This window comes from Vigna radiata, unplaced genomic scaffold (assembly GCF_000741045.1).
Source record: "Vigna radiata var. radiata cultivar VC1973A unplaced genomic scaffold, Vradiata_ver6 scaffold_83, whole genome shotgun sequence".
NCBI lineage: Eukaryota > Viridiplantae > Streptophyta > Magnoliopsida > Fabales > Fabaceae > Vigna > Vigna radiata.
This window is the reverse complement of record NW_014543268.1, coordinates 21,150-42,945: the sequence shown is the minus strand read 5'-3', so window position 1 is coordinate 42,945 and position 21,796 is coordinate 21,150. Positions and strand designations below refer to the sequence as shown.

General features: G+C 30.5%; 2 protein-coding genes across 4 annotated transcripts; both read left to right on the top strand.

The window, feature by feature from the left end:
* The first annotated feature begins 2,176 nt into the window (after positions 1 to 2,176).
* LOC106754137 (ATP-citrate synthase beta chain protein 1) lies at positions 2,177 to 8,810 on the top strand. Of its 2 annotated transcripts, none has more exons than XM_014636114.2 (17): positions 2,177 to 2,296; positions 3,204 to 3,322; positions 3,436 to 3,538; positions 3,758 to 3,823; positions 4,164 to 4,287; positions 4,367 to 4,501; positions 5,420 to 5,480; positions 5,552 to 5,628; positions 5,756 to 5,911; positions 6,003 to 6,131; positions 6,268 to 6,400; positions 6,515 to 6,642; positions 6,847 to 6,952; positions 7,073 to 7,149; positions 7,369 to 7,439; positions 7,553 to 7,837; positions 8,466 to 8,810. In XM_014636114.2, exons 2-17 carry the CDS (start codon positions 3,223 to 3,225, stop codon positions 8,539 to 8,541), a joined length of 1,827 nt encoding a protein of 608 aa, XP_014491600.1. In that variant the 5' UTR covers positions 2,177 to 2,296; positions 3,204 to 3,222; the 3' UTR covers positions 8,542 to 8,810. The 2 variants fall into 2 exon arrangements, with proteins under 2 accessions (XP_014491600.1, XP_014491601.1); XM_014636115.2 differs by having other exon boundaries at positions 2,189 to 2,291.
* Positions 8,811 to 14,059: 5,249 nt separating this feature from the next.
* LOC106754078 (ATP-citrate synthase beta chain protein 1-like) lies at positions 14,060 to 20,922 on the top strand. 2 transcript variants are annotated; one of them, XM_022777822.1, is made up of 16 exons: positions 14,060 to 14,517; positions 14,598 to 14,696; positions 14,783 to 14,848; positions 15,602 to 15,725; positions 15,938 to 16,072; positions 16,948 to 17,023; positions 18,482 to 18,558; positions 18,703 to 18,843; positions 18,949 to 19,029; positions 19,140 to 19,272; positions 19,379 to 19,506; positions 19,709 to 19,814; positions 19,930 to 20,006; positions 20,098 to 20,168; positions 20,239 to 20,523; positions 20,628 to 20,922. In XM_022777822.1, exons 4-16 carry the CDS (start codon positions 15,618 to 15,620, stop codon positions 20,701 to 20,703), a joined length of 1,494 nt encoding a protein of 497 aa, XP_022633543.1. In that variant the 5' UTR covers positions 14,060 to 14,517; positions 14,598 to 14,696; positions 14,783 to 14,848; positions 15,602 to 15,617; the 3' UTR covers positions 20,704 to 20,922. The 2 variants fall into 2 exon arrangements, with proteins under 2 accessions (XP_022633543.1, XP_022633542.1); XM_022777821.1 differs by having other exon boundaries at positions 14,594 to 14,696.
* Positions 20,923 to 21,796: the final 874 nt, after the last annotated feature.

Below are 21,796 nucleotides of genomic sequence, written 5' to 3'. Positions count from 1 at the left end.
ACAATACATCAACAATAGCAATAGCCTGACTTAAAGTTCACGCCACCAACATCGTTTTGTGCTGTACTTAAATTGATTTGTATGGTTCAACCAACATACTCGCCATTCATTCCTTCCTATTTAAGTTCTTACACATGTTGCAGCTACTTTATTTTCAAATATTTATCTAAATCATAACACCTTCAAAATAAGTTTAAATATGTTTTGATTTCGCATCAAAACTATTAACAAAGTGTTACGGATTATTAATATTTTTAAAAATAAATTTAATATCTTAAATATAAATGAAAAAAAATATATATACATATATATAATTAATTTAAAATATTTTTTTAATGATTAATGTTTTTTTGTTAATAATTGATTTGTTTTAAGAAATACTAAAATAAAATATATTATTGATAATTAGTAAATACTTACGGGGTTCGATATTATTTGTACTTGTTCCATAATAATTAAAATATGTATTTATTATTTATAAGTATCATTAACAATATTCATTTAATATTTATTACAAATTTTTTATGTAAATATTCATCATTAAAATTATTTATTTCATATTAGTTAAAAAGTTTATATATGTAAATAAGTTGCATACATTTTAAATATATATATATTTATATTGATTAAGGAGCAAATGGATTTTAATCAATTTTTGTTTTCTATTAAAAATTTACTCCCTGCTCTATTTTTTTTATTTTTTTTTTCTTTCTGCTTCCACATCTTTTTCACTGGGATTGTGAGTGGCATTAACACGATTTCATTTCAGCTACATTTGCTGCTGCACTGTCACGCCACATTGAACCGTTGAGTTGTTGATTTTCCTACTTAACTTTTTCCAGGTCTTCATTAATTTGTCTATTTTTTTTATTGACAGAGGTCATTCAGTTGATGTTTACAGATTATAACTATGAAAAAAACACATGTAACACATAATGAAGTAAGCAACAAAATCGACAAAATACAATGACGTAAAATTCCATGCTTAGGTCCATTTACATTTAATAAAATATTTTTAAAATTAAACTGAAGCATTAAAGAAAACTTCATTGATTAATATTTAGTTCCCCACACTCCCACACGTATTAATCCTGAAAGAGTATCTGATCGGGGTTATCTCCGATTCGTAAATATTTCAATGAAGATTGCTTTTTTATATAGCATAATTTGTAAAAAAAATTCTGATTTAATATTTTAATTTATATATATTTAATTTTAATTAATAAAAAGTTCATAAAATTCCTTACAAACAAGTATGATATACTTAACATTGTTATTACCATTTGAAATATATAAAATCATTATTATTTATTATTATAATATTTTAAATTATTAATGTATAAAACTTAATTAGAACGCTAAGTGCATGTTAAATATTAAATTAATATAAAATTAAGTTAGGTAAAACGTTAAGTTAGCATTAAATGATCATATTACATATTTTAGATGATAAAAACTAGAGCAATGATATTTAGACAATATTTTTTTGACAACATTTAAACATACTGTGATTGGTCGTAAATTACTCCATAATAGTGTTTATGATTATTATTATTGATTAGGGAGTAATTTACGACTAATCACAGATTGACACGTAATCAATGTTCAAATGTTGTCAAAAAAATGTTGTCTAAATATCATTATCCTAAAAACTAATATCAACACTTTAACATCTAAAAGTTTAGAAAATTAAAACGAAACTTTGGCTCCTTGTTAATCGTTTTTTTTTAGATTATGTAAGCAGAGAGGTGGTCAATTTTCCGTCAAACCAATGAAACAGAATTGATTTCCAAACTATAAAGGTATGTACATGTAATATTTTAATGGTTTTAAAGTTTCATTTTTACAGTCATCCTGCATTGTAATCCCACCGTTGTTTTAAAGGATCATTACCGTTTTATTTCTAATTTCATAACTCGTAATTATTATGTTTCAACGAAGAGTGTATGTGAAAGACCAATTTCTTTGAATTTTAATTATTATTTTAAAAAACAAAGCAAAATTAGCAATAGCTAGCCACCTCACCTAACACGGGCCTCGTTTTCTACAATAGGCTTTGATCTAACTAACATAAACACAAGTCACCACTTGAAAGAAAGGAGCACAACAAGTAAATTTTGTACAGCTAGGAATCTAACTACCACGCCCCACGTGACTCGCGCTATTCAACTCACACATTCTTTCCATCACTATATAAACCCGCCTATATCATTCCATCATTTTTCATTTCCCCTCCAACTCGCTCTTGACTCACTTCCTCTCCGATTCCGCGAGCGAGGCGAGTGCATCAGGTGAGGTAAGCTACTCACTCTCCAACTAACTTCCACCAACCAAATCCTAGATCTCCATTTTTCATTCTGTTCACTTCCCTCTGCGCTTCCAATTTTCAATTCTGCGCGATTTAGGGAAACTGTCGCTTCTTATTCTAGAATATTCTGTTCCGCTTTTCGCTGTGTGTTGTTCGATTATTGTACATTCGGCTCGAACTTGTGCTGGTAGTGGATCTGCTTCGCTCGCTAGTTTCCTTCGTTTAATTTTCAAATCGAATCGCGCAAATCGTATTTTCAGTTGCTGTGGTGACGGCGTGTTTCGTTTTTTGTTGTTGAATGAAACATCGATTCTGGTTTCGTTCTCTTACTTATATTGTTGCAGATTTTAAATTCTGGCTTGCTTTTCACTGAGATTGTAACTTCGTTCTCCTCAGTTGCGAAGTTTTTGCCGTTAAACGACTCTGCTTTGGTTGGTTTTTATTTCTTCCTCTTGGTCAGTTCCTAGAATGAGGTTGTTTTATGGACCTTGTTTACTACTGACTTGTTTGATTTTTTATTTTTCCTCCTTATTTGGATCACGAGGATCACATGGCTATAGTTGTGAATGATATATAATTATTTAATGTTGTTGAATCTATGTTTGGAGGATGAGCCTGACGTAATAGTAAAGTTGCGCCTTGGTGACTGCTTGGGGGTGAATCTATGGTTGCTTAAGATAGATCTTTAATGTTTGTACCTAGTTAGAGATATCAACTCTGTGTTTCATTTCAACTGATATGGAGAATATAGTACATTATTAATTATGTGATCTTTTTTTTTTTTTTTTTGTTTATATTACGTTTTAAATATAACTTTTGGTACGGTAACGGTTCAACTATTTCTTTGCAACTTTTCTTCTGTGATATAGAAAGTAACGCACTTGTTTGTTGCCAGGTCGATCTGTTTCTTCATCATGGCCACTGGACAACTATTCTCCCGCACTACACAAGCTTTATTTTACAACTACAAGCAGCTGCCCATCCAGCGGATGCTTGATTTTGACTTCCTCTGTGGTTTGTATAAGCTCTATCATCTTGATTTTATTCTTGGTAGATTACAGAAAATGATACGTTGACATTAATATATGTTCTTAAAACTAATGGAAGTACTAATTTTGTGTTCACAGGCAGGGAAACCCCATCAGTTGCTGGAATAATTAATCCTGGTTCTGAGGGATTTCAGAAACTCTTTTTTGGTCAGGAGGAAATTGCCATCCCTGTTCATTCTGCGTATGTGTTCTTCATCCATTTGTCTACACAAACTTCCTATATTTTTGTTTGAATTTGGGATTCGGTTTGTCGTTGTGGCCAAGAGAAATTTTTCCCTTATTCCATATGTCTCCTTACCGTTTCAAGATACCATTCAATACAAAGTGACCAACTTTTAAACATGACATTCTTGTTTGTGTGGGGTGATTTGTCTTAGCCTTATGCGGACTTATTTTGCAGCATCGAAGCAGCATGTGCTGCACATCCTACTGCCGATGTCTTCATCAACTTTGCTTCATTTAGAAGGTCAGCAAATTATTTACTATTATTAGGAGTCTATGGTATCTTCTTGCACAAAATAGTTCATGAGGTCATTTTAGATCAGAGAATATTTTACAGTATCTTAAATGATCTTTTAGGAGTGGTTACGTATTTCTTGAGTTGTTTGCTTATTTAATTAGGATTGGATATCTAGTACTAAAATATATAGTTGTTAGTGGTAGTACTTAGTCTGTCTTTCTTATCATATTATGTCACATCAAATCAATATCAATTTCAATTATTCAGTCCCTATTTCTTTTTCTTTTCCTTCTTTCCCTACCTAAATCCTTATGATGTCAACATTTTCAAATTGATCTACATGCAGTGCTGCAGCATCATCCATGGCTGCTTTGAAGCAGCCAACAATTAGAGTTGTTGCTATTATTGCTGAGGGGGTACCTGAGTCAGACACTAAGCAATTGATTGCATACGCCCGTGCAAACAATAAGGTGAAAGTTGAAATATATTGATCAATTTAATAGCTATAAAATAACATGAAAGACTTATCAATTGCTCTTGATTTGCTAGGTTGTTATTGGTCCAGCTACTGTTGGAGGCATTCAAGCAGGTGCTTTTAAAATTGGTGACACAGCTGGAACAATTGACAATATAATTCAGTGCAAGCTCTACAGGCCCGGATCTGTTGGATTTGTTTCTAAATCTGTATGTATTCATTCACTTCCTGCTTATGTTGATGTCATCTTCAAATTGTAGATCCACTTTTTCTTCTAACATCACTATAAAGCTTTTGATAATCCCAACTTGCTTGTGTTACGAACGTGCAGAATTTGATTAATATCTCAACCAATGCATGCATTTTACTTTTTTGGCTTTAGATACGATACTTTGTTATGTATACTCGTTTTGTGCCCAGAAAATATTCCACCACAACGAGCTAATTCAAGTCCCAAATTACAGCTTTGAGAAATTTAATAATAATCCTTGAAAAGATAAACATGAACAGTAGCTTTTGCCTGTTTATAATTGTTTATCATAGCTTAGTTCATTTAGATTCTTGAAATATAGTATAGTTATTAGACTGTCTCTCAAATGCCTTATTGATTTGCTAGCTTATTCTGTACCTTCAGTATGTGTAGATACAAAATAGTGTGCCAGGACAAATTTGCAATTTTGTGTAGCTCAATTCCTTATCTTTGAGTTTATTTCTCTATCATTTAAATTTTGCTATTTCCATTGAACATGTGATATTTTTGTAAAGATTGAACTCGATCTTTATATTAGATTTCAGAATGGATGGTGAGATTATAATAATTACTGTGGATTACAGATGTATGGAATTATAACTAGAGAAAGGTACAACACAACATGAATGGTTAGTTTACTTGCATGATATGTTTTCGAGCATCAATGAGCACTCTTTCCCTCCCTATGCTCTCTCCAGTGCTAAATAATGGAAATAGCTGCTTTAGTTAATATCACATGTTCAATGGAATTGCTTATTCGATGTCAAGTAGCAAATAGTGTTGTATGAAAATTTAGAATTTCAGATTTGTGAATTTTTTGTCATGGTATAATGTATGAACGGATGGTTCTAAAAGAAAACAACTTTTTGAATTACAGGGTGGGATGTCCAATGAACTATACAACACTATTGCCCGTGTAACTGATGGGATTTATGAAGGTAATTATTTGCTGATTTTATCTTTTCGATTTTGTCAACACCATATTAAGTTATATCTTGTTTAACTGTAGGCATTGCCATTGGAGGGGATGTTTTCCCAGGTTCCACACTTTCTGACCATGTTTTACGGTTTAACAACATACCTCAGGTAAATTTTTTCTTTATTCTTGGGGAGCTACCTAAGATATGTGCATCCTATAAATATCCGACTAGAATTTAGAGGATATAATTTTTTTTCTTGTTATTGACCAGTCTGGGTTTGTCTTAAATATCAGGTTAAAATGATGGTAGTACTTGGGGAACTTGGTGGGCGTGATGAGTATTCCTTAGTGGAAGCTCTAAAACAAGGGAAAGTATCAAAACCAGTTGTTGCCTGGGTTAGTGGGACATGTGCGCGACTATTCAAATCTGAAGTACAATTTGGTCATGCAGTATGTCCCAGCTCCTTTAACCTTGACTAAATTGTAAATCATTTATCATAGCACCACATTCTTAATCTCTGTTGGCTCTTACATAAATCAGGGAGCTAAAAGTGGTGGCGAGTTAGAATCCGCTCAAGCAAAGAATCAAGCACTAAAGGATGCCGGAGCTGTTGTTCCCACATCATTTGAAGCTTTTGAAGCTGCAATTAAGGAAACATTTGACAAATTGGTTAGTATGGATATATGTTGAAAATTTTCATATGTTTAATTGAATTTACTCCCCTCTCCAAATCTTGGAAATGCACGATATTGCAAATTTTTTTTTTCTTTTCCTTAATTAGTTGTAAATGGTTTGCCCATCTCAGGTTGAAGAAGGGAAGGTCACTCCAGTCAAGGAAATCACTCCTCCACCAATCCCTGAAGACCTTAGCTCTGCAATTAAGAGTGGAAAAGTCCGTGCTCCAACTCATATTATTTCCACCATTTCTGATGACAGAGGTATATTGGAATCCATTGATGTTGTAATTTAGGGATAACCATCTCTCATTTTCTGGGTGAGACACTCTCATTCGATTGTTCAACTGAAGTTTTGTATTCCAATATTTTCTGAAGGTGAGGAGCCATGCTATGCTGGTGTACCCATGTCTTCCATTATTGAAAAAGGTTTTGGTGTTGGTGATGTTATCTCTCTTCTGTGGTTTAAACGCAGCCTTCCACGATACTGTACTCAATTTATTGAGGTAAACTGATCAACAGTACAGAGCTTTCCTTGAATATTTTCCTCCTTTCCTTTTTTTCTCTTTGTCTTGATTATGTAAAAATGTCCTACACTTATAGTGAAACTTATTTTGTGCTGTCAGTTTCTGTCTTAGATTTTTTTTCCCAAAACAAACTATTGATATTATCTCCCACCTTCTATCTTATTAATCCGTTTCATTGGTCAGATATGCATCATGCTATGTGCCGACCATGGTCCTTGTGTTTCTGGTGCTCACAATACTATTGTGACAGCAAGGGCTGGGAAGGATCTAGTTTCCAGTCTTGTATCAGGTATATATATGCCTAATTATATCAATTACTGGTGTAGGCATAATATCTCTTTGGGAAAACAAAACTTTGTATGCTGATAAATAATGCCATAAAATGGTTAGTGATGAGCTTCTGAATCAGGTTTGCTTACGATTGGTCCTCGATTTGGGGGTGCCATTGATGATGCTGCTCGCTACTTCAAGGATGCTCATGACAGGGTATGATTTGTACTTTTGCTGTGAATCTGGTTGGAACTAATGAGAATATTTGGGAGAGGTGGGATGAAATCATAATGGGTTAAAGAATTATTTTATAATTTATACAATAAACTTAGAAACAGAGGAAAAACTTTCAAAAATTTTCAGAGGCCCTGCCTTCCTAAAAAATACACCGCAAACTTTGGCTTTTATCTCTAACATATTTTCTGTGTCTTGTAGGGGCTTACACCTTATGAGTTTGTGGAAAGTATGAAGAAGAAGGGAATCCGTGTGCCAGGAATAGGGCACAGGTAGCCTATTTCGTTGTTCATTTAATTAAGCGATGAATATGCTATAATTTCCTGCTGCTGTTGTAGTGTCATAAAAGTATAAATCTAAGGCTTTATTTTTCCCTATGAAACAGAATCAAGAATAGGGACAACAAAGATAAGAGAGTTGAGCTGCTACAGAAGTTTGCACGCACACATTTTCCTTCTGTTAAATACATGGAATATGCTGTTCAAGTTGAAACCTACACCCTCACAAAGGCAAATAATTTAGTTCTTAACGTAGATGGTGCAATTGGATCTCTTTTCTTGGATCTTCTTGCCGGCAGTGGGATGTTCAGCAAACAGGAGATTGATGAAATTGTGGAGATTGGCTATCTGAATGGGCTCTTTGTGCTGGCACGCTCCATTGGTCTGATTGGGTGAGTTTCAATTAATAATATACGTATTTCATGTGAAAAGCATTTTTTGGATTATTGTATTTTTGGGTCTTTGTGGCATTTTTTAAGGGATGGCAAGGGTTGGGGAGGGTTTAGGGATGACTATATTTTAGGGTTAGATGTCTGTCCTCAAACTAAAAATTTGTGCCTATCCTTTTTTTATATCCTATGGGAATGAAATTTTTTCATTCCCTCGTATATTCAAATATTTCTTAAATTATTTTTTACAAAAAGTAAAAATAAAAGCAGAAGAAACATGGTATTATAAAATTATGAGTGTCAAACTGACATTATTTTTTTAATTTCAAATATATTCATCTCTTCTCGTGTCCGTACCTCTCTGTCTAATTAATCCAAGTATTTTCTTACAACACTGAGAGAATTTCAAATCGTAACTATAAATATATGTGTATGTGTGGGGTTATTTCTCTGTCAAATTTTCATAGTATTATGATCCAAACAAAGTCTTTTTTATCAGCATGATGTCCTCGTAGCCGACTGGATGTGCATATAGCATGTCTTTTGTGAACCTATTGAACTGGGATTTCCTACCTCCTCCAAAGTATATTATGCATGGCTTGGTCTTATTTATTGTTATTTAAAATTTCAGGCACACCTTTGACCAGAAGCGATTGAAGCAACCTCTATACCGTCACCCATGGGAGGATGTTCTCTACACAAAGTGAGAAAAAATTGTAATTGTAAGAACTTTGCAATGCATTAGCAATCCTTTGGGAAATCATGCATCTGAAATATGCTGGAGTTAGACTAGTGTTGTACGGTTTATTGGTGAGGATAAATTTCATAAAGAGAGGTCATTGATGAACATTGATGAATGTGAATTCAATAGGAAATTATCACATAAATTGAAGCTCATGTGTTGCCCAAGTTGGGGAAAATGTTTTGTTATTAACTGTAAAAGTTTTAAAAGACTTGGTAGTCTGTTTTTCATGCACAAATTTTTTGCATGTTCGTAAATTGAACTATTTTTTTTAAGCATTCATGTTGGTTGTATTTAAGTATAAAGTGTTTCAATAGAGAAATTATTCTAACACTTTAATAATTAAACTATAAAGTATAGTGTGTAAACTTATCAAAGCTTTTTATAAAGTTTATATCTATAAACTTACTCAATTATACATATATACAAATATTTATGAAAGTTAATAAAATCTCCCTCCTCGTTCCAATGCTTTTCCTTGTGTTTGCACCTATAAATTACACTAATATGCAAGGATAAGTTATTAAAACACACTAATATGCAAGCATAAGTTATTAAAACACACTAATATAGCATAAGTTATTAAAACCAAATTTTTATCTTAATAAGATATATAAGAATAAATATAGTTTAATTAATAAGTTAGAATAATTCACATTCATTCAAATTTAAATTCAAATTTTCTTTTGGATATTGATTGAGACCTTGTCTCTTTTAGCTCCTCCAGTATTCTTTGATTTATATTTTGCATACCAAACTTTTTAGTACTTTTTAAACATAACTTCTATGTGATAATCTTAGAATATCTTAAAATCTTGGGTGTATTTGAATTCCTAATACAAAGGAGAGGTCACCAAGTTCTTTCGTTTTAAAGTTTTTAGACAAAAATCTATCAATTTTATGCAACATGTTTATATTGTTGGTGACAAATCGTATGTTATCAAAATACAATATCAGAAAAATATATTTGCTTTTACTAAATTTGTGATACACATAGTCACCAGCAACATTCGTCTCGAAACCAAATGAGAGAATCACTTGATGAAATTTATGGTACCATTGTCAAGATGTCTCTTTTAGTTCATAAATGGATTTTGTCAATTTTGCAAACCATATTTTTTAGGTCTTCTAACACAATTTTCTAATTACACCATATAAATGGTTTCATCAATGTTCTTATTAAGAAACGACATATTGACATCAATTTGATGAAACTCCAAATCATAATGTGCAACAAGAAACGTGATTATCCTAAAAGAGTCAATCCATTCTTTTTAAGTATATAGTCCTTTGCCACAAGACAAATCTTATACCTCTTCATATTACTTTTGGAATCTCTCTCGGTCTTAAATATCCACTTACAACCAATGAGTTTCACACCTCCTGATAATGGAATAAGTTCTCAAACCTTATTGTCTTGCATGAATTTAGACTCATCATTCATTGCTTTAATCCATTTTTCCGAATTAAGAACTTGCATGGTTTGACGAAAGTTGACTAGATCATCTTCCATTATACCATTATTTTTCTCATTTTCTTGGAGAAATACCACATAATCATTTGAAATAGCACTTCTCCTTTCTCTCATGGATCTCTACATAGATATTGGCTCATGAAGCATAGGTTCTTGAGGATCTTGAGTTTGTTCTTCATCACGAATCAAATTATCTTGAATGAGAGATTCAATAACAATATCTTGTAGAGGTTCTAAATTTGCTTCATTAAAAGCAACTATATGAATCATATATGGAATTTCAATTGACTCTTCCTTTATGACAAAGTCTATAACCTTATTTTTCCCTTCCAAACTCAATATCCTCAAAGAATGTGGTAGTTTTCATCTAAAATATTGTCTTTAATTTGGGATCTTATAACTTATAGCCTCTGATCCCATTGTTTTGGTCTGTTTGCCTTTAACACATTCAACATAAACATCAAAGTTTGTGAAGTTAATATAATTCAAAATCCCATTTGATATAAGTTATTCAACTCTATTTTTAGATATGTGATCTAGACGCCTCTATCACAATGCTCCTGAATCAGTGTCATCAATTTTATGCCTAGTACCACATGAGTTCTGTATTTGAGGATTCATTATAGAAAGTCATCGTATCACGCACATGTAGATTATTATTAGCAAAAAATGAACCAATTCCAACAATATTTGAATTTAAAGATAATCTGAATTCATTGTTTCCAAACGAACACAAATAACCTAATTTGTCCAAATAGGAAAGTGAAACCAAATTCTATTCCAATGATGAGACGACTAAAGTTTCTTTTAAATCTAAAATAAAAACCAACACACAATAATAATCTAAAATACCTTTAACTTCCACCTTCATCGATTTGCCATCTCTAATATATAATCTTCTTTCATAATCAATTGACTTCCGATAACTTAGGCAATCCTTTATTGAAACAATGATGTTAGTAGTTGCACCAGAATCTAACCACCCTGTGTTTCTTAGTACTGGAACTAAATTGACCTCATAACAGACCAAAGCAAGACTGCATTTAAGACTCGTGTGATTTGAGTAATCTCACTTCTTATAATCTTTTCTCTCCTTAGAGATACTAGATTTCTTAGGAGAAATGTGTTTCTGAATCTTTGGTGTAAAGTTAAGATCCATGCAGTCAAGAACAATTTTCATGTTCTCATTTGAGTCCTTAAAAAATGTTCCATTAAGAATCGAAACTAGTTCAAATTAGCAAATATTAAAGCAACAGTGAATGAATTTAAAACAAAAGAAATATAATTAAGCTCACATCATAAAAACTATTATAAAAAAAATTCAAATAATGGTGTCTCGTACTGTCAAGACACCTAATGCACATTAATATCAAGTCTTTAGACAATAATATTAATTGCTAGAAGTATCTTGCTGTAATGATCAAACGTTGATAATAAAATATGCTTAAGAAGAAATTTGTCATTAGATTATGTTTCAGTATATAAATGAGTAAGACCGAGAGAGACACTTTTCTGACTTCACCTTGCCTTCTTTCTTCCTTTAAGCTCTCTTGGTTTCCCTTCATCCAATCCAATTCAAGCGGTGGGTACTTGCTAAAGGTACTCCAACGCTCAAGTCAGATTTTAATCAACAAATCGACTCACAATTAAGTGTTAAAACTCAATTAATCTAACATTTACCTCTTTACCTTACCTCACTATTTATGGATTTTATCTTGGACCTTTAATTAATATTAGTCCAATGCCACTTAGGCCCGTATTGATCCCATTGTAGCCCAACACCATTTAGGCCCGTTTTATCTGCTTAATCTATAAATTAGAACAAATACACTCAACGGTCTTAACATCATTTCAACACCGTTCCATTAACATGATGCATTTGTCATCGGAGTTGTCTTATTGGCCGACATACCGACCGGATCAGACATTATACAATATAGATTAATTTATCGTTGACAAGAAAAATCTTATAAATATAACACGATTATCATCATATGTGTATGTAATCTAGTCAAAATTAATTTTCCTTTAAAACACAAAAACATTCATTTCGGTAATTTTTAAATTTAAATAATTCATTTGAAATTATAAACAAAACTAAAATTTGAATACTCATTTATTTTAAAAGCAAAAGACTATTTATTTTATATTTGTTTATTTATTTTTTTACCCTACCTAATATACATGTGATGGGTCTTTACCCATACTAAAAAGTAAACTATATAGGCCAACACTACATCAATGCTCAACCCAATGGCCCACGTCAACTTCGACCTAGAATGTCCACCATGGTGAGTCTCGTATCCATCCATGAGCACAACAACATCCACCTCCGTTTAGGTTGCACATATCGCTCCCATCGCACACAAGCACGACCCCTCAAGACTACCTTCACGCCCTCTATTCGCAAACTCAACCAGATGCACCACAAGACAACCCCTAATATGCACATTGTCAACTTGTTTTCCTTTTTAATTTTGTTTCAATTTTGTTTCCAAATTATTATTAATGTGTATTAATCAAGTCATTATTGTTAAACCACATTAAAAGTGTGGTGATATGATAAAAAAGAACATATACATTGGAGAGATAGATTAAGATCATGAAGAATTTAAACAATTTAAAAGACATCCATATATGTTAGGTAGGTGCATGAAAAACTTAAATAATTAGACAAGACATTCAAAGAATTTAATAAAGTGTACGAAAAAGTTAGATAGTCTATCAAACATCCGGAAGAGTTAAGTATGTCAAACTAAGCTATTTAGACTTCTTATCGAATTATCGAAGTTTTTTATACAATTTATTAAGCTGATTATACTAAATTATCTAACTTGTTTATGGATATCTTATAGTTACGTAACTTTTCTATGTATTTTACATAGTTTTCTCAGTATCTGTTTGAACTATTTTAGTCTTCATACATTTACGTGAACGTTTCGAATATTTTCTTCATATCCTGAACTATAAACTTGAAATATAATATGTAATACAAATTTGTAATATTCCAAAAGTTTTTGGGATTAAACAATTTGAAATTAAAAATGAAAAACTTGAAATTTTATAGTTTCGGAGGGCGTGATTGAAACTCTGTATAGGTGCATAAAGAAAGAAACTGCCTCGGACTTGTTGCCGATGAGTTCACAAAAGGATGAATATTTTGGTAAGAGTTCCACTACCTTGTTACTTTTAATTTTACTTAAATAAATCATTCTCAATTAATTTAAATTTTTATAGAATTTGAAAATTATAAAAAAGTATAATTTTAACTAAAGCATACAAAATTATATTTCACTTACATGACTATTTTTTATATTATAAAAAAATGTAATATTTAAAAAAATATTTACATTGTTTTATTTAGCTTTAATTTACTAATAAATTAAATAATTTAAACTTACTTGTTGCAATAATTGTAAATTATAAATATAAATAGATATAAGATAATATGTTAAATAAAAAATTAAGATTATTATATTTATCAATAAAAACATACAAAAGTTTATTTTATTTACTTAGTTGTGTTTCTAAAATTATAAATAAATCACGAGTTTTTATAAAATAACTATTATGATTTTAAAAAAATGTTAAATATATTTTTAGTAATAAATTAAAATTTGTCTTTATCTTTTTATGTAATTTCTTTTATAAACTTTAAAAACAAAAGAATGTAATTTTATGACATCAAATTTTTTAACTTGTTAAGCGATATTTCATATTAATTTTTACACTTAAATATGTCAAACAATATCATATTAAAATTTTTAATATAGTTAGATTAAAATAGTTATATTTTTTAATTTTTAAAATTCGAAATTAAAATGCATTAAAATATAGGATATAAACGTATAATTACTTATTACGAAGATGAGAGTGTAGATTTGAAACTGGATTAATAAAAATTATAAGAAAAATATAAGACTGTGTCTAAGTTTTCTGCTATTTTCTCAAATTTAAGATAATAAAATAGTTTTTTTTTTTTTTTTTTGGTGGTAATAATTTAAAATTTTACCATCTCCGTCCTTGCTTGGTAAGGACAGCTAGTATCAGAACAGAAAAACAGGGGTCAGATAGCATTATTGCTCTGTATTATTTAGCCTCGTTTTCGAATTGGTCGTACAAACAGTAACGGCTCTTGAAAACATTTGAGGGAGGGATTCACATTTTAATTAATATGCATGATGCTAGTTATCACTATCCTACACCAGAATTCTCTTCCGGTTTGTGTTTCTCTTCTTCATCCTTCTACTGTCCTATTCAATCTATGCTTGCTTAAATGCTTCTCATACCAATCTCTGTTTCTTTTCAATTCATATTATCTCATCCTTTCCTTCTGCAATTTAGAAAGATTTATCGTTTTCTTCCTCATGGCCACTGGACAACTATTCTCACCGACTACACAAGCTTTATTTTACAACTACAAGCAACTTCCCATCCAGCAGATGCTTGATTTTGACTTCCTTTCTCGTTAGTATCCTTCGATTACTGAAAATCATAAACTCACATTATTATTTGTTCTTATAATTTTCTGATTTTGTGTTAGGAAGGGAAACACCATCAGTTGCTGGAATCATTAACCCTGGTTCTCAAGGATTTCAAAAGATCTTCTTTGGTCAGAAGGAAATTCTCATCCCAGTTCATGCTACGTATGTCTTCCTCATATACACAAATTGCATCACCTTTTGTAGTTTTCCATTTGGTTTATTTTACTTGTTTTCTTACTATTATGCAGCATTGAAGCAGCTTGTGCTGCTCATCCTACTGCTGATGTCTTCATCAACTTTGCTTCACACACAAGGTCAGGAAATTATTTACTATTATTATTTTAAAAACAAATTAAAAAAAAGGGGTAATTTGTTCCGTAAAATAATTGACTTAAAATTTACCAATTTTGAATAAGACTTTTTAATTAAAGTTGTCATGATTGTTAATGACTTTTTTCATAAAATTTTAAAAAGATAAAGTCATCAAATAGTGACGACATTTAATTGAACAAAAGTTATTCTAATTGATGACAACTTCAATCGTACATATTTTGACCGAATTGTATTAGATTTTGGTTGGATGGTCAAACTATGTCAATACGAAGTATCCTATTTTATATTCAAATTTATAGTAAAATCTAACTCTCAAGTTAATTAGATTAAAATTGTCATAAGTTAGGACCACTTTGGTTTAAATAAAAATAATCATCATTCCTAACAATTTTCATTTATAATATTTACAATTTTTAAAATTTTATGAAAAAGTAATTTACACTTATGATGACTTTAGTTGAGATATCGTCCAAACTTATATTAAATGTGTAAACTTGTAATGAACTATCATATTTTTATAATTTAAAAGGTTAACTATCCCATTTTTTTTTATTTTTTCATTATTTTGAATTTATATTAAAAGATAGATTTTAAGTTTCACAAACTAACTTATAATATAAACTTTCCACTTCGTAAATTAGTTTTATGTGAATGATATCTTGATGTTATTTCGTTGCACAATTATACATGATAACTAGGAAATATTTGAATAGAATAAAATTTGGTACATGCAGTGGTGATGAATCGTCGATGTGTGCTTTGAAGCAGGCAACAATTAGAGTTGTTGCTGTGATGGGTGAAGGATTGGCTGAGGCAGAGACTAAGCAATTGATTGCGTATGCCCGTTCAAATAATAAGGTGGAAGTTGATTCAGATTTAGAAAACAATTTAAATATAATTTACGTGTTATTTTATAATTGGTCGAACTATTTATTTCATAATTAATAATAATAATTATAAACATCATTATGTACCAATTATACGTAAATGATATTTAAATATTGTCAAAAAAATATTGTTTAAAATATATAATTGTAAAATAACTTATTTTGGTGTTGTTGATTTGGTAGGTTATTATTGGTCCAGGAACTGTTGGAGCCATTCAAGCAGGTGCTTTCAAAATTGGTGACACATCTGTAACAATTCACAATATAATTCACTGCAAACTCTACAGACCTGGATCTGTTGGATTTGTATCTAAATCTGTATGTATCTATTCACTTTCTGCAGATTATTTTCTTCCACTGCATTAGCTTTTCATAATCTTGTGCCGAATTCGATGTTTTTTACAAATATTTAATTAACATTTAAATTCTTTATAAATTTAAATATTTTTAATTAATTCTTTCTGTTTACTGGATATTTAAATCTTTTTTATATATTTCGATTAAGTTATTGTTGTTTATTTTTTTTAGTTAATAAATTATCTAATTGTTATATTATTATACTGTTATCTTGTTTTTTAAAAAATGTGATATTTTAGTAATTAATAAAATAATATTGTTTTACATTAATCATAAAAGTTTATATTTTTTAAACAAAATAACATAATAAAATAATAGTCACGTTATCTAATTCAGCGAAGAATAAATGGCAGACTAAAAGGTATACAAATTTTAAGAACCAAATATATATAAAAAATTAATAAAAATTAAGTTAAAAATATAAAATATTTTGAGAAGGTTAATTAATTTAATATTAAAAAATCACATACATAATAAAAAAACAACGTTATATTTTATTCTAATAATCATGGGTAGAACACGTTTATGGAATTAAGGTTAAAAGTGTTTTTAGTTTTAAATATAGATATGAAATTGAAATTTGGTTATGTTTCAAATTTTAAAACATTTTTATTTTCAAACTTAAAAAAATAAATAAATATAATCTTATTAATTCAATGATTTTTTTTTTACTTTTTAAACAGTGTTCTAATATTGTGAATTGGAATAATGGCTATTACTTTTTTGGCAAATATCGCGTCTTCAATGAAATTGCTTTTATTTGAAATTGAGTTATAGAAATTCAGAATTTGAGCTTTTGTTTTTTCTTTTGGCATGGTAATGAATGGTTATGACAGGTTTTTGAATTTCAGGGTGAGACATTCAATGAATTATGCAACATTATTTCTCGTGTAACTGATGGGATTTATGAAGGTATTTATATGCTCATTTTCTCTTTTCTGATCTGTTCATAGCAGCATTTAAGTAATTCAAAATTACACAGTATACAAGTAAAATAATTATAAACAAATAAATTTTTATATTTAAAAAAATAATGTTAAATAAATATAAAAATATATGTATTTCAAAGTATATTTTTTTTATGTATTATGATGTATTATCGAGTGTTTTTTTATGCTTCTACTTCATCAAATTGGATTTTTGCTTTTCCGAAAACACTAAACTAATTTCAGAAATATCTTTCTTAAAGACACTCATCCCACCCTATTTCAGATCAAAATTTTCAAAACCCTGTGATGGGGTGTAAAAAGAAATTCGATGTAGTACAAGAAGGAAAAACCCATGTTTTATTGGACAAGTTTATTTTTGGCCCAAAGGCTTTAGTAATTATTAAAACCCAGAAAAATGTTAAATTTAATAAATTACTTCAAAATGTTCTCTCTAAATGGTAAAGACAAAAAATAAATTACCTCGTGAATCCATCCAACTCAAAAAGACTAGGTCCAATAATATCAAAGGTGAGTCTCTTCTTGAAAACATAATAACAACAACTAAGCATTTTGTTTTTTCTAACAATAAGAGACAAGAAAATATTTACATCCGAATCTTCTTAATAAGTAAATGTGTTTTATGAGAATCACTTCTAACCAAAAACAACAAGATTAATTAATGCACTAAGAATGACACTAAATCTTGATTTATTAAGAATAATTAAGCACCCGATATAAATAAATATAATATTCAATTAATTCTTCATAACATGTTTTAAAACATAAGAAAAAAAACACAAAAACAATAAACTATTATAAATCAAAATAATTGATGGATCACAATAAGTAAATTATAAATATTAATTTCAATTTTTCAACTCACACCATACATATTAAGACAAACAACTAATAATACTCGATTTTACAATAGAAGACACTGTTATTACAATAGATTAAGAACCTAATCAACTTAAGACTTGTTGAAATAAAAAATGAAAGAAGACCTTTGATCTAGTGAAGAAGGAGACATGATTTCAAGCTATGTTGTTTTTTTTTTTTTGAAAAAAATTTCTTTAACAACTCTTTTGTAATTAGTCTGTTTCAAATATTTTTTTATTCAGACGAATAAAATGGTAACACGCGTCCTATTGTAAAAAAGTTGTTAAAATACAAGGATGCTTCTCTTTTTCAGAAGTGTAGTAGGAGTTACATATTTGCTAGGAAAAAGTCTCTTTAACAATTCTTTTTTTGACAACTTTTTTAGAACGCATACGTGACAGTTTGTAATTGGTCCGTTTCAAATATTCTTTTAGAATAAATTCAAACAAACCAATAAAATGGTGACACGTGTCCTGTTGTAAAAAAATTGTTAAAAAAGAGTTGTTAAAATATCATTGTCCTATTTGCTATCATATCTGAATGATATCTTATTTCACTGTAGCCATTGCCATTGGAGGAGATGTTTGTCCTGGTTCCACACTTTCTGACCATGTTTTACGGTTTAACAACATACCACAGGTAATGCTTTTCTTATTCCTTAGGAGTAACCTAAAATATGTTCCAATAAGCAACTTACTAGAGTCCAGAGGATACTAAGTTAATTATTTTATGTGTTTTTACAAGAATGTTATAAATTATGACTAAAAAGTGTTTATATGTTAGATTAAAATTATGGTAGTAGTTGGAGAGGAAGATGGGTGTGATGAGTATTCCATAGTGGAAGCCCTAAAACAGGGGAAAGTATCAAAGCCTGTGGTTGCCTGGGTTAGTGGGAGATGTGCAGGGCCTTTGAAATCTGAAGCAGTATGTTTCAAGTCCTTTCACTTTGTTCAAGTTCTGAATTAAAGCATTGTTCATTCATTGAAGGATAACATTCTTAGTGTCCAATGGCTCTTGCATAATAATCAGGCACTGAGAGATGCTGGAGCTGTTGTTCCCACATCATATCAAACTTTTGAAGCTGCACTTAAGGAAACATTTCACAATTTGGTTAGTATGCATTAATATTCAAATCACATAATAATGTATCTTTACGATCCTGGAAATAGGTAGCATGCTGTTATTAGTTGTAATATTAATGGTTAGATTATCTTTCTTAGGTTGAAGAAGGTAAAATCACGCCAGTCAAGGAAATCACTCCTCCTCCAATCCCTGAGGACCTCAGCTCTGCAATTAAGAGTGGGAAAGTCCGTGCTCCAACTCATATTATTTCCACAATTTCTGATGAGAGGGGTACGTTGGAATCCACTGATGTTAATTTAGAATTGAGCTGCATTTCATGTTCTGGACAGATTTGGTTGCTAACCTAAGGTTTTTTTCTTGCAATGTTTTACTGAAGGAGAGGATCAATGCTATGGTGGTGTATCCATGTCTTCCATTATCGAAAAAGGCTATGGTGTCGGTGGTGTTATCTCTCTTTTGTGGTTTAAACGCAGCCTTCCTCATTACTGTACTCAATTTATTGAGGTAGGTTATTCAATAGTACAGAGCTTTCTATGGATATTTTCAAGCTTTACTTTCACTACTCATTTCAGTTCTTACATTTATATATACAGCGACTACAGAAATCAATTTTAAGTATAGAACTAAAATGTAAAAATTTTCCAAATCAACTATTGACATATATCATCTTCCACCTTGAATCTTGACGATACATTACATTGGTCAGATGTGCATAATGCTATGTGCCGACCATGGTCCTTGTGCCTCTGGAGCTCATAATACTATCGTGACAGCAAGGGCAGGGAAGGACCTAATTTCCTGTCTTGTATCAGGTAAATTCATCATACATGCAAGCATGCATGCATGCCTTTAATCTGCAAATTACTGATCTAGTAAATGCACCTGATAGGGTGAACAAAACTGATAAAGAATGAGCTTCTGAATCAGGTTTGCTTACAATTGGTCCTCGATTTGGGGGTGCCATTGACGATGCTGCTCGCTACTTTAAGGATGCTCATGACAGTGTATGTATGATCAGTGTTTTCCTGTGAAATCCTTATGACAGTGTGTGTGTGTGTATATTCAATGTTTTAATTGAGAAAAAGGTTTTTACAGGGACTTAGAGCTTATGAGTTTGTTGAAGGTATGAAGAAAAAGGGGATTCGTGTGCCAGGAATAGGACACAGGTAACATGTTGATTCTATTCATTGAGTTACGCAAAAGGAAAGTTATAAACCTGAGGGTTTTTGGAAACAGGGTAAAGAATAAGGACAGGAAAGACAAGCGAGTTGAGCTGCTACAAAAGTTTGCAAGGACACATTTTCCTTGTGTTAAATACATGGAATATGCGGTTGAAGTTGAAGCCTACACCCTCTCAAAGGCAAAAAATTTAATTCTTAACATCGATGGTGCCATTGGGTCTATTTTCTTGGATCTTTTTGCTGGCAGTGGAATGTTCACTGAGCAAGAGATTGATGAAATTGTGAAGATTGGGTATCTGAATGGCTTCTTTGTGCTGGCACGCTCCATTGGTCTGATTGGGTGAGTTTTGAGTGGTCCTCACTGCATGTCTTTTTGAACAAAATTAATGTAACATGGCTTCTTCTCATAATAACCCCTTCATCATTGTTTGTGTCAAATTTCAGGCACACCTTTGACCAAAAGAGACTCAAGCAACCTCTTTATCGACACCCATGGGAGGATGTTGTCTACACAACGTGATCAGGTTTTTCGAGACTGCAATTACTCTGTCATGCTTTTCAAATTAGCTCTCTTTTCTCAAATCTGAAACATTCTCAAATGATTATGCAAATGTTCGAATGCTGTTGTACCATCCAAAATCTATGTTAATTCACCAAATAAATCTAAAACGTTTGCTAATTAGTTAGTTTTTGTAACATTTGCTAACAAATCTCGTTATTTCCCCCCTATAAATTTTAATTACATAAAATTAACATTTATCTTCTTTATTTTCAAATATATTCATATCAAATATTATTTTAAGTTTTGATATTTTATGTTGGATGTGGAGGCGGGAATCATAATGAAGAGTCATTCCCCATTCTTTTGTCAATCCTTTAGCCTATGTTCGTTTGGGCTGATTCCACTGTTAACGAAGAATTGCAAAGACGGATAGAGGATTAAATCATTTTCGCTTATGAGGATTTGAAAGTAAAATATACAGCTGATTTGCGGGATACATTATTTTTCTTATCATCGCTTATGTGCTCGGATTTGAAGGTATTTCACACGAAATATCCTTTCTACCCTCCTATAATTTCATAATTCCATCATACTATAATCAATCTCAAATTAAAAATATTTTATTTCATATGAAAACATAATTCTGTAATCCAAAAACGTAACTAATATGTTTTAATTAGTAATAAACAATAATAATTATACCACAGTTAAATTATATTCTTAAAAAATAATATTTAAGCAAAAATAGTATTGAAAGAAAAAATAATAATTTTCTTAAAAAATGTTCTTTTAATTATTTTATTCTGTTATTTAAAATTATTTTTATGATAAACTTTAAAGTATTTTTTTATATTCAATTTATTAAATTATCATTTTTTCTCACTATAAACATTTTTACAATTAAATATAACATTAACAATAATCACTTTATATTATTTTAATAATTAGGGGTATTTTGGTAATCTTCAATTTCTATCTATTAAACAAATTTTTTAAATCTGTTATATCAATCAAATCCTACACTAATTTTCACAAATTTTATCCTCAAATCCACTTTCAATTACCCACAAATCCACTCAAAAAAACAACAAAAAAATTACCCTCAAATCTA

Coding starts and splice junctions, on each gene's coding strand:
- LOC106754137 (XM_014636114.2), top strand. CDS start 3,223: ATGGCCACTGGACAACTATTCTCCCGCACTACACAAGCTTTATTTTAC. Junction 3,824..4,163: donor AACTTTGCTTCATTTAGAAG/GTCAGCAAATTA, acceptor ATCTACATGCAG/TGCTGCAGCATCATCCATGG. Junction 7,440..7,552: donor GTGCCAGGAATAGGGCACAG/GTAGCCTATTTC, acceptor CCTATGAAACAG/AATCAAGAATAGGGACAACA.
- LOC106754078 (XM_022777821.1), top strand. CDS start 14,229: ATGATGCTAGTTATCACTATCCTACACCAGAATTCTCTTCCGGTTTGT. Junction 20,007..20,097: donor TTAAGGATGCTCATGACAGT/GTATGTATGATC, acceptor AGGTTTTTACAG/GGACTTAGAGCTTATGAGTT. Junction 20,524..20,627: donor CGCTCCATTGGTCTGATTGG/GTGAGTTTTGAG, acceptor GTCAAATTTCAG/GCACACCTTTGACCAAAAGA.